General features: G+C 40.9%; 1 protein-coding gene across 5 annotated transcripts in view; it reads left to right on the top strand.

Annotated features, from left to right (window-relative positions):
• The first annotated feature begins 899 nt into the window (after nt 1-899).
• Nucleotides 900-14,869, top strand: part of RPF2 (ribosome production factor 2 homolog) — a 45,411-nt gene continuing 31,441 nt past the window's right edge. For 2 of the 5 annotated variants that reach the window (XM_026005808.2, XM_072738981.1), the window contains exons 1-4: nt 900-1,021; nt 3,157-3,289; nt 6,151-6,188; nt 11,702-11,741. In XM_026005808.2, the coding sequence (XP_025861593.2) occupies nt 999-1,021; nt 3,157-3,289; nt 6,151-6,188; nt 11,702-11,741 (234 nt within the window). In that variant the 5' untranslated portion in view covers nt 900-998. Of the gene's footprint in view, nt 1,022-1,163; nt 2,007-3,156; nt 3,290-6,150; nt 6,189-10,935; nt 11,742-12,129; nt 12,248-14,869 lie in introns of those variants that run through there. The other 3 variants (XM_072738992.1, XM_072738972.1, XM_072739002.1) reach the window with 3 other exon arrangements.

Raw genomic sequence — 14,869 nt, forward strand, 5'->3', positions numbered from 1 at the left:
CACTCTAATATAAATGTGTTATTTTTACACCAGAAGGTGGGGGTAATAGAAAATAGAATAGGGGGTCCCTGGGTGGCCCAGCGGTTTAGCGTAGCTTTCGGCCTAGGGTGTGACCCTGGGGTCCTGGGATTGAGTCCCACATCCGGCTCCCTGCATGGAGCCTGCTTCTCCCTTGACCTCTCTGTGTGTCTCATGAATAAGTAAAATAAAATAAAATAAAAAAATAGAAATACCAATACCAAACCCTGTTCCATTGCTAGGCGGGAATGTAAGATGTTGCAGGCAGAGAACAGTTTGGCAGTTCCTCAAAGTGTCAGACCCAGGGTTGCCCTGTGATCCAGCAATTCTACTCCTAGAGAACTGAAATCTCTACACAAAGACTTGTACGTGAATGTTCAAACCGGATTCATAATAGTCAAAAAAGGGGAAACCAAATTCATAATGGTCAAAAAAAGTGGAAAATAATCTATTCATAATAGACAAAAAAGTTCAATAGACTATTGAAAATAGACTATTCATAATAGTCAAAAAAAAGTTCAAATTCATAATAATAAAAAAAAAAGTGGGAAAACCCCCAAACATCCATAAATCTCTTAGAATGGGGGATGAGGCTCGGCGGCGTTACTCGCTGCACGTCCTCTACGAGCCCAACTCGGCCTCGCTGAGCTTCCAGTGCGGCCACCAGCGCGCGCTGCGCCTCGACGTCGGCATTCCGAGGACTCCCCGCAGGAGAACAGCGGGTCCCGGGACACCTCATTCCGCGTAGACGTCTACACACGAGCACGTGCTGGAAGCGGCCCCAGGGGGCGTCCCCGCCGGCGCCCACTTCCGGCGAGGAGCCCAGACCGAAGTCTGTAACCAAGGGAACGGGGCGGCCCCCGGAAGTGGCGTGCCGCGCAAGTTCCGGTTCCGCCCGTTCCGGGGCGCTGGCCTATCAGGCGTGGCCGCGCGGCGCACGCGCGCCCCTCCCCTCCCGCCGGGTCCGCGTGGCCGTAGCCATGGACGCTCTGGACCGAGTCGTGTGAGTTCGCTGGGGGCCCTCTCGGGGGTCGTTGGGGAGCGGGACTCCCGCGGGGGGGAAGGAGGGCGGAAGCCTCCGCTCCGCCGGGCTGCCCCTCGCTCTTCCCGCTCTTTGGCAGTTGGGCCTGCGGCGGGCCGATGGGTGCCCTCGCCGGGAGCCCGAGAGCGCGGAGGCCCCGGGCGGCAGCCCCGGCGGCAGCGCCCGGATGGTGGCCGCTTCCCTCCCGGCCGGCCGGAGGCGGCCTGGCTCCCCGAGCGCTGTGAGGACGTGACTTTGGACCCGGGTCCCCCGCCCCCAGCCGTCGCGGACGTGGAGCCCTGATCGTGCTTCGCGGAGCCGCGAGAATTCCCGGCGGGCAGTGGAGCCTTCGCTGCGCCGCACGCAGGACAGGGCGCGGGCTCTTTCTTTCTCGGGGCGATGTCTGCTTTCCGCGCGTTCAGAAAATACTTATCGATCTCCTACATCGTCCGGCTGCTGCGTCTTGGGAGACGCCTGGGTTGAGACCCCATCAAAACGACAGATTCTTCTTTTGGTCATTAACTCAGAGATTTTTGCGCATCTTCTCTATGTCTGATTGGGGGACAAGCAGCTGATCAGATACGTGTGATTTGCATTAGCCGCTGGCCAGGGACAAGTGACAGCTCACACGGAATATAGAGCATAGAGCCCTTTTTTCTTTTTAGTATAGACGTACTAAACATTTCGTGATTTAACACACCTGTGTCTTCATCAAACAGTAAATGATCGGAAGCTTTATATTGCTTGACGCTTTATCTGGAGGAGAATTTTTTTTTTTAAGGTTTTATTTATTTGCTCATGAGCGACACACAGAGAGAGGCAGAGACACAGGCAGAGGGAGAAGCAGGCCCCACGCTGGAAGCCCCATGTGGGACTCGATCCCGGGACTCCTGGGTCACGCCCTGGGCCTAAGGCGGGCGCTCAACCACTGAGCCACCCAGGGATCCCCCTCTGGGTGGTAAATTAAGTATGTGTATATTCTGTTTTTCTTTTCCTGCCCAAAGTGTCCACAGGACTGAAAGGAGGTTGGAGGGTCATAGTTCCCTAAGAGAGGAGGAATTCTTTCAGTAGATGGGAGAGAACTGTTGGAAAAGCAAGATACACGGTGGAAGCAGAAGTGAAGCCCTTTTTCTGAAAACAGAAATGTATAAAAACATTCTATTCCTGCTGTCCCGTCATAAAAATCAGGATAATGAATATGTTGTCCCTTCATATTTTTGCAGAGTGATTTGTCTAGATGAGTTTTCATATCTAGCTCATTTTGAAGATTGGCCTACTTGTGAATAGTGTGACCTTGGCCAAATTACCTCCCTGGCCTCAGTTGCCTCATCTGTGAAATGAAAATAAGTTTACCTGTGTCATGGGATCTTGGTTAAGATAAGCATTAAGAGTGGCTCTATAAAATGATGAGTCATCATCATCCCCCCCTTTGGTGGCAATAATATCTGACTTTTTTGCCTGTGATGTTGGAGTGGGATATTGTATACTTCCTGGTAAGGATTGTGGTCTTAAAACGGGACGGAAGATAGGCAGTTAGTAGCCTCTCTGTGTTTAGTGACTGCTCACAGATCGCTCTTTGGTGTGCAAGACTGCAGAAAAAAATAATGCAGTAAAAATAGCCACAGGATTCATTAAATCTTTAAAAACATTTTTTTCTTTTTTTAAGATTTATTTATTTTTTCATAGAAAGAGAGTGCGAGAGAGAGGCAGAGACACAGGCAGAGGGAGAAGCAGGCTCCCTGCAGGGAGCGGGTCGTGGATCACGCCCTGGGCCCAAGGCAGGCGCTAAACAGCTGAGCCACCCAGGCTGCCCACATTTTTTTTTTTTTAAGTTTAGAAAAAAGCAGTAATAAGAATTGCTGGGGATATAAAAAAAAAAAGGAAAGCCTTTTTTTAAAAAACTAAAAGCTAATACAATTAACAGTTAATAGTAACAACTAAAAACCCTCTACTAATATCTCCCTGAAAAGTGAGATTTTGTTTAGTGGTAGAATCCTAACTGATAAATGTTATGTAATATTTGTTGATTTTTAAGAATTTGCACCTTAGCCAAGTTGTGGTTTTGTACCATGAGGATAATGTTTTAAGTTATTATAAATTGTGATTTTTCTGAACAGAAAGCCCAAAACGAAAAGAGCAAAGAGATTCCTTGAGAAGAGAGAACCGAAACTCAGTGAAAATATTAAAAATGCAATGTTGATTAAAGGGGGAAATGCGAATTCAATGGTGACACAAGTACTTAGAGATGTGGTATGTATATATATATACACTTATTTTTTTAATTTTTAAAAAAGATTTTATTTATTCATGAGAGACACACACAGAGGGAGAGGCAGAGACACAGGCGGAGGGAGAAGCAGGCTCTAGGCTCATGCCCTGGGCCGAAGGCAGGCACCCAACCACTGAGCCCCCCAGGTGTCCCTTATTTTTTAATTTTTAAAGATTTTATTTTTAAGTAATCTCTGCACCCACCAAGGGGCTTGAACTTACAACCCTGAGATCAAAAGTTGCACAGTCTACTGACTGAGCCAGCCAGGCACCCCTGCCCACTTATTTTTCAGATGGTTTTGAAATTATTTTAGGAAGTTTTCAGCATAGTAGTTTAGGCTGCTGGAGAAATACATGGATAAGTTTGCCCTGTCCTAAGAACTGCTAGCCTTAGAGAAAAGCTCAAGTTGGAGGTTATTTGCCTTGGCAGGACACTAACCACTGATTTTCATTAAAGCAAATACTGTAGTTCCCTTAGTAAATTTCACCTGAGTTAGATAATTAGAATTTGGCAATTTAAAGGAACATTTAAGGGACATACCTAGTTTGTGACGTGAAATAACTGTATCACTGTCTATTCCTTCAGCAATACCAAGTACTGTGCTAGGTGCTGAGGATTAATAGTTAATATAAGACACACCTATCCCTTCGATGAGCTTAATAAGGGAGACAGGCAAGTAAGAATTATAAACTATAGCATTGTGAATTTAGTGCTGCGGTGGAGGCATGTACAGGGTGGGATGGGAGGCATAGTTAAAATCCCATAGGGGCAGCCACACACAGGTAGCGCTTACCAGAGGAGATACTTAAACTTCCTTTTGGAGAAGGAGTTAGAGCAAGTAGGAGGAGAGGCAGAGGAGGAGGAAGTCTTCCAGGGCTGAGGAAAAAACGTGTGCGAAAGGGAATGTGAAGGATCATGATGCATTTGGGGAACTGCAAATAACTGGGGATGGCTAAAGGAAAGTTGGCTCAGTGGAGCTAGAGGAACAGACAGGGACCAGATAGTACATGGAGTTTGAGCTTTGGTCTGAAAGCTCTAAGGAACCATTGAAAGATTGGAGATGACAGATATGATCAGCCCTTCTTTTTTTTTTTTTAAATCTATTTTTATTTTTTATTTTAAAGATTTTATTTATTTATTCATGAGAGAGAGAGAGGCAGAGACACAGGCAGAGGGAGAAGCAGGCTCCATGCAGGGAGCCCAACGTGGGACTTGATCCTGGAACTCCAGGATCATGCCCTGGGCTGAAGGCAGGCACTAAACCGCTGAGCCACCCGGGCTTCCCATGATCGGCCCTTTTAATCAGTTTGACCAGAGAAAACTGAAAGCAAACGTAGGAAACTGATTCAGCCATTGCTGTTATTGAGATCATGAGTATCTGGAGTGTGGTAGTGCCAGTGAAAATGAGAGATGATCGGAGAGACTGGATGTTGAGGGTAGAAGAGTATGGCCATGGTGTGTGGATTGAATTCTTGAGTGGCAATGCCAATTCGAGAATATACCAGGTGGAGCAGGTTTAGAGAGAAGTGATAATGTTCAGTTCAGGTCCTATAATTATAAGTGATGAAGATAAAAGTTTTATGTTTTTTTCTACCTCCATAGCCTGGTTTTTAGCCCAGTTTGTGGAACATGGTAGATGCTCAACAAATGTTTAATCAGTGATTGAAAGGCACAGTCTATGGAGATACCTAGTTGGTGGTTGGATATTTAGGCCTTGAATACAACAGGTTCTTTGAGTGAAATTAAGTAATTGAATAGATTTTTATGCTTGACTAAACTCAAAAAGCTTGTTAAACACTATAGTTTGGATATCTGAATGTCTAATACATGCTCATCCTTTGTGTTAGTGTCATTGTGTTGGTAGGATTCTGGCCCTGTATTTAAGTAAGCCTTGGGAACAGAACAATATTACAGGTTATTGCAGTAGTTAACATTCATATTGATGATTCTTGAGTTGTCACTGTGGTAACGTGCATGACACCAAAGCAGGGAACCACTTGGTCAAGAATTATCAAAACTTGTAGTACTGAAGGGACACCTGGCTGACTTGGAAGAGCATTGACTCTTGATCCTGGTGTTGTGAGTTTGAGTCCCACGTTGGCTGTAGAGATCACTAAAACAAATAAACTTAAGAAGTTTTAGTACTTAAAAAGAGCTTTTACTGCTGAATTTCCTTTGTTCATCAATTCTGATTGTTGATGAATGATCATTTTTCTTTTCATTATTTCGCTTATTTACCCCTTTCCCTAATGCAAGGGGATGCCTTAAATCTTTTTTTATTCCTTATGGTAGAGCAGAACTGACCCTAAAGGTAATAAGTGATTATTAATGAATGAGTGGAAAGAAGTAAGAATAAAATGAGGGTTCAGTGACAGGAATTTTTTAAAGGGCTGTGTTTTAAACTCCAACTAGCATTCTGATTGTCATTTCTGGGACTCTTTCTCTGGTCTCCAGACGTTACTTCAACTCTTTCAGCCTTTCCTGATAGGATTTATTTTTTATATTTTCTTTTGCTTTTCTTTCTACTGTCAAAGAGTTTGCCTGGAAAGAACGGAATGGGAATTTAAAGAAATGAAAGGAATTATTTGAGTTGTATAGATTTTTGAAAGGACGTAGAAACTTTGAGAAAGTCCAGTCTAAGAGGATATTAAGCTTTCTAAGAGGATATTAAGCTTATGTTGCAGGGTCATATAAGTGATTAAAAGGGAGCCAAGCAGAAGACGTTAGAGTAGGACCCTGGGACCAGGTGATCCTGTGTAATGCCTGATACAATGCAATTTTACTTTTACTTCTGCTTTTCTGAATGTAATTTGTTTTGAAAGCTATAAATTATGTCTTACAGTATGCACTGAAAAAACCGTATGGTGTTCTGTATAAAAAGTAAGTACTGACTTATTTTAACTTATATTGTTCTATTATAAAAATAGCAGTTACCTTATGGGAGATTCAGAAAACTATTTTGTTTAAAAAATATGATAGTTCCTTATATATAGCTATTAGTATTTTTAAATTTTATTTTGTTCCAGTTTGTGTTTTTACTTGTATTAAATATGATTACATAGTTAGAATCTTAATACATATATATTATTTTGAAATGATTATGGCCTTCCAGAAAAGTTAACAGAAATTAGTAGAGTTCTCATGACCTTCAGGCACTTAATGTTGCATCTTGTGTAACCATAATTATCAAAAGAAATTAACATTGGTACAATAATGTACTTGATTTGGTTTGCACCAGTTTTTCCAGTGATATCCTTTTTCTCTTCCAGGATCCTACATTGCATTGAATTGTCATGTCTCCTTGCTCTCCCATTTGTGACAGTTCCTTAGTTTTTCCTTTTTTGATGACTTTGACAGTTTTGATGAATACTTGTTAATTATTTTGTAAAATATCCCTCAATTTGATTTGTCTTAAATTTCTCATGAATAGATTGAGCCTTATTCATTTTTGGCAAGAATACCAGAAAAGTGATGTGCTTTTCTCAGTAAATCATAACAGGGAGCACAGGATATCTTATGCTGGTAGCATTAACCTTGGTTAAAGTGGTGTCTGCTTGGTTTCTCCACTATACATTAACTATTTTTCCTCTCATAATTAATAAATGTTTGGAGGAAATATTTTGAGACCATGCAAAGACTGTGCAAATAATCCTTTCTCTCCACACACTTTTTCTTATTAATTTTAGCTTCCATCAATGGATCTTGTCTACAGAGGTGATTGCTCCTGGTGTTCTGATAGTGGTTTTCTATCTTCCTCGTTATATATTTATTAGTTGGAATTTTATGAAGAAAATCTCTCCCTTCTCCTTGTTGAATTACTCATTTATATTGGTGTGGACTTACGGATATTTATTCTTTGGAGTTATAGTCCAGCGTTGTTATTTTGTTGCTCAAATTCTACATTTGGCCATTGGGATCTCTTTTGGTTCGGCTCCTGTCCTCTTTCAATATTCTCCTTGTATTTGAGTACTTCCTTTCTGGTGCCACAAGATGGTCCAAGCTCATCTCTACTTTTTCTTTGTGGCAACCCTGAAATCAACCCCTTCTCTATGGAGACCTGTTTCTGTATATTGGAAATTGATAATTTAGAAATAAAGATCTGGGCACTAAGTATACTCTGTTGCTATGGGAGTGTCATTGTCCCTAGATGCCTATGCATACACACATCTAAATTTATATTTATCTATATTTGAAAAACTCTGAGTTCATACTGATACTTCCTGAAGAATCATGAGTTCATACTAATACTTCAGTTCCATTCCAATGCCACAGACTTCATTCCAGCCTTTCTTCTTTCCTTGTAACTTTTTTCTTCTGACAGTAAGAAACTTGGCTTTCTTTATTGATAGTCCATATATATTTATTTATTTGTATCATTCTAGTACATACATAGTTTCAGAATTTCTAGCCCTATAAGAAACAAATTAACAAATTAACTAGAGGATAAAATGTGTAAATAGTTCTTTTTAAGTTTAGAGTATCCAGTACAAATACTGTTTTCCAGTGTAACATAAGTTAGGTTTTTTCTGCCTCTTTAATGTGTCTGTGTTGTTCCTTTAAAATACAATTAGGGTCATTTATTATAGTTTGAATTCTGTTTTGGGTTTTTCTCCACATCCTGGTTGTTGTTGTTTTTTAAGATTTTATTTATTTATTCATGAGAGACACACAGAGAGAGGCAGAGACATAGGCAGAGGGAGAAGCAGGCTTCATGCAGGGAGCTCGATGTGGGACTCAATCCCGGGACTCTGAGGTGTCCCTCCTGGTTGTTGTTTTAATTTATGTATGTAAAATTTACTCTGTGGTATACAGTTTTATCGGTTTTGAAAAATACATTGAACTGTGTCGGCCACTACAGTTCATGATACAGAAACAGTTCCATGATCCTGAAAATTTTTTAGTGCAGTGTGCTCTTGTTGTCCTCCTCCTCCCCCTTAACCAGTGAACTGTTTTTCATCCTTATAGTTTTTCCTTTTTCAGAATGTTACATAAGTGGAATCATATAGCCTCTGGAGTCTATCTTCTTTCATTAACAAAATGCCCCCAAATTACCTGTGGTGTTGCCATATATTAAATTTTATATTAAGCCTTATTTATTTATTTATTTGTTTGTTTGTTTGTTAAGATTTATTTATTTATGATAGACATAGAGAGAGAGGCAGAGACACAGGAGGAGGGAGAAACAGGCTCCATGCTGGGAGCCCAACGTGGGACTCGATCCTGGGACTGCAGGATCGCGCCCTGGGCCAAAGGCAGGCGCTAAACCGCTGAGCCACCCAGGGGTCCCCCTTTTTTATTTATATCGTAAATATTTTCCTATTGATAATTGATCCTTTAGGTATTATTTACATTGCCAGTATAATGTCTATTAAGTGGTTACACTAAAATTTACTTGTAACTTACCTTAATTTGGGGGAATTTGGGTCTTTCTTTTTTGCTGTTCTTATAATAATGCTTAAATGACCATTTTTACAGAAATGAGTTATCCTTTTGAATTAGTTCCTATATGAGATTCTTAGACATAAGATTACTGGGTACAACTTCATGCCCAGTAGAGCATATTAATTATATTACTTTTTGAAAAGATTGTCCTTTTGGCAGAGTGCAATATACAAGTTCCATGGGCCATTACCTACTTCTGGTTTATGTTTTTAAGCTAAGAAGTAAAAATCATACTTTGTTTAATCTGCATTTTCCATGTTTCCAACAGGTTATATTTGCTCATTTGTGAATTATAGTTTGCTATTATAAATGCTGCAATAATTTTTCTTTGTTTGCCTTGCATCATTAAAAATACTTCTATGAGAGTAATACATATTTCTCTTAATTAGATTAATGTAATAATCACCCATAGCACTATGTACATTCTGACATATTTTTTTCCTGTACATTTTCTTTTCTTTTTTTTCATTTGAGTATAGTTGACACACAATGTTACATTATTTTCAAGTGTAAAACCTAGTGATTTGACAAATGTGTACATTATGCTCTATACTCACTACAAGTGTAGCTATCTTCTGTCACTGTTACAATGTTTATGCTGTGTCTTTTATTTCCATGACTTTTTTTTTTTTAATATTTTATTTATTCATGAGAGACAACGAGAGAGAGGCAGAGACACAGGCAGAAGGAGAAGCAGGCTCCATGCAGGGAGCCCAATACGGGACTCGATCCCAGGACTCACACCCTGGGCCAAAGGCAGGTGCTAAACCGCTGAGCCACCCAGGGATCCCCCCATGACTTTTTTTTTTAAGATTTTATTTATTTATGAGAGACACACAGGGAGAGGCAGAGACATAGGGAGAGGGAGATGCGGGCTCCCTGCTGGGAGCCCGATGCAAGACTCAATCCCAGGACTCTCTGGGATCCTGCCCTGAGCCGAAGGCAGACGCTTAACCACTGAGCCACTCAGGCGTTTCTATTTCCATGACTTATTGATTCCATAACTGGAAGCTGGTATCTCCCACTCCCCTTCATCCCTTTTCACATCTGTACAGATATTTCATGTCTTTACGTTTATTCTTTTTAAAAGATTTATTTATGTTTGCGTGTGTGTGCATGTGAGCAAGGAGAGAGATGGAGGGAGAGGGGAAAAGAGAATCCTTAAAGCAGATTTCCCTCTGAGCATAGAGCCTGGAGTGAGGCTTGACCCTGGACCCTGAGATAATGACCTGAGCTGAAATCAAGAGTCGGCTGCTCAACTAACTGAGTCACCCAGGAGTCCCATTTTATTCTTTAAACAAAATTGGGATCATGTTATATATAGATTTTGCTTCATAAAAATTATGAACTGTTTTTAATAAAAGATTTTATTTATTTATTCATGAGAGACACAGAGAGAGAGAGAGAGGCAGAGACACAGGCAGAGGGAGAAGCAGGCTCCCTACAGGGGGCCCCATGTGGGACTCGATCCCAGGACTCCAGGATCACGCCCTGAGCCAAAGGCAGACACTCAGCCGCTGAGCCACTCAGGCATCTCTGAACTATTTTATAGAAGCTTTGTTTACATGATTGGAAATCGAAAATTATAAGTGAAAATATAAATACTCTTCTCAGAACAAGTACATTTCAGTTTATCATGTATTTTACCAGAATTTCTTTATGCATATTTAAGCAAAGAAAAAAATATATTTGTATTTCTTTCTTGTTTACTTGAAAAATAGCGCTTTTTATTCACTGCTTCTTCAGTTCTCCTACTAGGGTTCTTGGTCCAGTGCACCATTTATTTCTCTCTCTCCTGGATTTCTGTGATAGCTTCTTATTAACTCTTTCCAGTCTTGCCATACTACAGTGCATTCTCACACTGTGGACAGAACAGTCCTTTAAATAGAAAATTTGAGTCTGATCTTTTTATCACTCCTGCCTGAAACTCTTTAGTGCTTCCTGTTACTCAATATCTACGTTCATTACCTTGACCAACAAGGCCCTATATCATCTGGGCCATGTCTACATCTTTGATCTCATGCCCCACCATTTTCCCTTTGGACACCAAGCTTCCTTTTTTTTTTTTTTTTTTTTTAATTTTTTTTTTTTTTTAATTTATTTATGATAGAGAGAGAGAGAGAGGCAGAGACACAGGCAGAGGGAGAAGCAGGCTCCATGCACCAGGAGCCCGACGTGGGATTCGATCCTGGGTCTCCAGGATCGCGCCCTGGGCCAAAGGCAAGCGCCAAACCGCTGCGCCACCCAGGGATCCCTGGACACCAAGCTTCAATGATACTCTCCTTCTTTCCATTTCTTGAATAGTTTAAGTTTGTTTCCATCTCAGGATATTTGCTTATTCTGTTCATTCTTCTTAGAATGTGCTTAGCCTCAAAACTTTTCTTTTTTTTTTTTTTTTTAATTTTTATTTATTTATGATAGTCACAGAGAGAGAGAGAGAGAGGCAGAGACACAGGCAGAGGGAGAAGCAGGCTCCATGCACCGGGAGCCCGACGTGGGATTCGATCCTGGGTCTCCAGGATTGTGCCCTGGGCCAAAGGCAGGCGCCAAACCGCTGCGCCACCCAGGGATCCCAGCCTCAAAACTTTTCAACAGCATATTCTTCATCTATCAAGTCTGAACTCAAATAGTCATTTTCTACTCTTCATAACAGACTACCCTATTTTATTTTTGTCACTACAATTACTACTTTTTGAAATTTTAATTTTTCCACTAGAATGTAGGCTCCACAAAAGCAAGAATCTTGTTTGTTTTCTAGGATCCTTAGCTCTTATAACAGTGCCTGGTACGTGATAGGTACTAAATACTTGTTTGAATGAATGAATATCCCTCCAGTTTCATTTTTGATCATTTGAACATAAAATTATCTTAATATATATCTCTTAATTGTTATGGGTGAATAGCTTATTAAGATTATTGAAATTAAGGTAATCTTTTAAAAATATTCTTAGGAAAAACATTACAAGACCATTTGAGGATCAGACATCATTGGTGAGTACAACAATCTTTTTGTTTGTTTTTTATTTTAGGGCACATGGAGGGAGTGTAGGACCAGAGGGAAAGGGAAATACAATCTCAAGCACACTCCAAGATGAAGGCAGACCCCAATGCAGGGCTTGGTCCCATGACCCTGAGGTCACAACCTAAGCTGAAACCAAGAGTCAGTCACTTAACTGTGCCATCCAGGCACCTCAAGAATCTTTCTGATATAAGAGAGCGTATAAATGATTACTCAAACTAATTACTACTCCTTCGGTATTCCTAATTTGTGATGTTTTGAATTAGAAATCATCTTATATGAGGTAATTTTAATACAAAGTGGAGAAGAAATAAGATATTTATTATTATTTTTTTAAACATTTTATTTATTTATTCATAGAGACACACAGAGAGAGAGAGAGGCAGAGACACAGGCAAAGGGAGAAGCAGACTCCATGCAGAGGGAGCCGGACGTGGGGCTTGATCCCGGGTCTCCAGGATCACATCCCAGGCTGAAGGCAGGTGCTAAACTGCTGAGCCACCCGGGCTGCCTGTTATTTATTATTTTGAAATAAGACTTATACTTTCAAAAATATGACTATAGATCTTACATTTCACTATGACTAGTGTTACTATTCACTGCTTGCAAATATATTCACAATTTTTAAAAATTGAATTATATTTTATGTGTATAATTAGATTATCAAAAGGAAGCTTGTTATAGGTCTTTTTATAAAGCAGGTTTTATTTTTCAAAATCTGACTTCTTTCTTTGGGTATTTTTAGAACAAGGAATGCTGCTTGATCTGTTGCTAACAGTTGTCAGTTGCTTTACTAATTGAATTCCTTTTTGAGTGTATTGGCAACCAAACTAAATGAAAAAAGCTAGTGAATGAAATTAGAATATAAAGGATAGTGTATAGTAAATAGTGAATAGTGAATGATGGACTTTGGGCATGTGATTTTATTGCTTCCTTTTAAAGAAAATCTTAAGGGAATAAGTGGGTTAAAATAAATTGAGCTTTAAAAAGCCAGAATGGGAGATGCCTGGCCAGCACAGTCAGTAGAGCATGTGACTCTCTTCTTTTTTTTTAAGATTTTATTTATTTATTAATGAGAGATACAGAGAGAGAGAGGCAGAGACAGAGGGAGAAGCAGGCCCTCTGCAGGGAGCCTGATGAGGGACTCCCATCCTGGACCAGGGATCACGCCCTGAGCCAAGGGCAGATACTCAACCGTTGAGCCACCCAGGCATCCCGAGCATGTGACTCTTGATCTCTGGGTTATGAGTTCAAACCCCACATTGAGCCTAGAGCTTACTTTAAAAAAAAAAAAAAAGTAAAAGATACTGAAAAAAAAATCAGAATGGAATTATGTTCTCCTAAGGGGAACACCATTACTTATTTGTTTTTCCTTTTAGTTAGTGAATTTCTTTTATTTCTTTATTTAAATACTTACTTTAGAGAACTCGTGCGCAGGTACGCACGTGTGGGGGAGGAGTGGAGGGAAAGAATCCTCAAGGAGACTCCCTGCTGAGCATACAGAGCCCACCACAGGGCTCCAGCCCAGGATCCTGAGATCATAACCTGAGCTGAAATCAAGATTCAGATGCTCAAACGACTGAGCCACCCAGGCACCCCTGGTTAGTGAATTTAGAAGAAAGAACTTTTGAATAGAATCTTAGTAATTAATTAGAAGGCAAAATTGGACATCTTAATTCTAATGTAGCAACTAACTACTAATTAAAAATTATAACATTTTAAGAAAAATCAATATTTCATTTATGAAAAAAAATTTTTAAGTTTATTTGAGAGAGCACAAGCAGGGAAAGGGGCAGAGGAATGGGCAGAGGAATAAGCAGACTCCCCACCAAGCAGGGAGCCTAATTTAGGGCCTGACCCCAGGACCCCAGGCCCATGACTTGAGCCAAAGGCAGATGCTCAACGGACAGAGCAACCCAGGTACCCCAATATTGAGGGGTTGTTTTAAAGATTTTTATTTATTCATTCATGACAGAGAGGCAGAGACATAGAGGGAGAAGCAGGCTCCATGTAGGGAGCCCGATGTGGGATTCGATCCTGGGACTACAGGATTACGCCCTGAGCCGAAGGCAGATGCTCAACCATTGAGCCACCCAGGCGTTCCAATATTCAGTTTTTTACAAAATTACTTTCATTGTAGTTTTGAGTTTTCAGTCATTTGTTGAAGAGATTATGAAATTGAAAGTAACCCAAAATTCTCTCTCTCATATACTGCTTATCAAGGGCTTGTTTTGTCTAGGTACCATGATGCTTTTAGTTGAGTGATCACTTTGTAGCAGTGATGTGATGTAGAATTTGTAGCATTCTGTACTTCCTTTTTTTTCTTGTTTTTCTTTTTAAAAGATTATTTATTTATTCATGAGAGACACACAGAGAGAGAGAGAGAGAGAGAGAGAGAGAGGCAGAGACATAGGCAGAGGGAGAAGCAGGGAGCCTGATGCGGGACTTGATCCCCAGACCTGGGATCTCACCCTGAGCCAAAGGCAGATGCTCAACCACTGAGCCACCCAGACATCCCCGTACTTTTTTCTGTTTTTGTTTTTTGTGTTTTGTTTATTTATTTATTCATGAGAGGCAGAGAGAGAGAGGCAGAGACACAGGCAGAGGGAGAAGCAGGCTTCATGTAGGAAGCCCGATGCAGGACTTGATCCCTGGACTCTGGGATCATGCCCTGAGCTGAAGGCAGACACTCAACCATTGAGCCACCCAGGCATCCCCCTGTACTTCTTTTTCAATCCAGTTTTGAGGGCAGCCTGGGTGGCTCAGCGGTTTAGTGCCGCCTTCAGCCCATGTCGTGATCCCGGGGTCCTGCGATCGAGTCCCACATCAGGCTCTCTGCATGGAGCCTGCTTCTCCTTCTGCCTGTGTCTTTGCCTGCCTCTCTCTCTCTCTGTCTCGTGAATAAATAAATAAAATCTTTAAAAAATATATCGAGTTTTGATAGCTTTTCTTACACTTGAAATTGTGAGTTTTCCTCTCTTTCATCTCCCACTTCCAGTGATAGCAGATATTTCACTGGACATAGAAAATCTCAGATTACTAGAACTCAGAATGGCTGTGAAAACAGTGGTCATGTTGGAAATGTGGTTGAATTCCTCCT

Source organism: Vulpes vulpes, chromosome 1, assembly GCF_048418805.1.
Source record: "Vulpes vulpes isolate BD-2025 chromosome 1, VulVul3, whole genome shotgun sequence".
Taxonomy (NCBI): Eukaryota; Metazoa; Chordata; class Mammalia; order Carnivora; family Canidae; genus Vulpes; species Vulpes vulpes.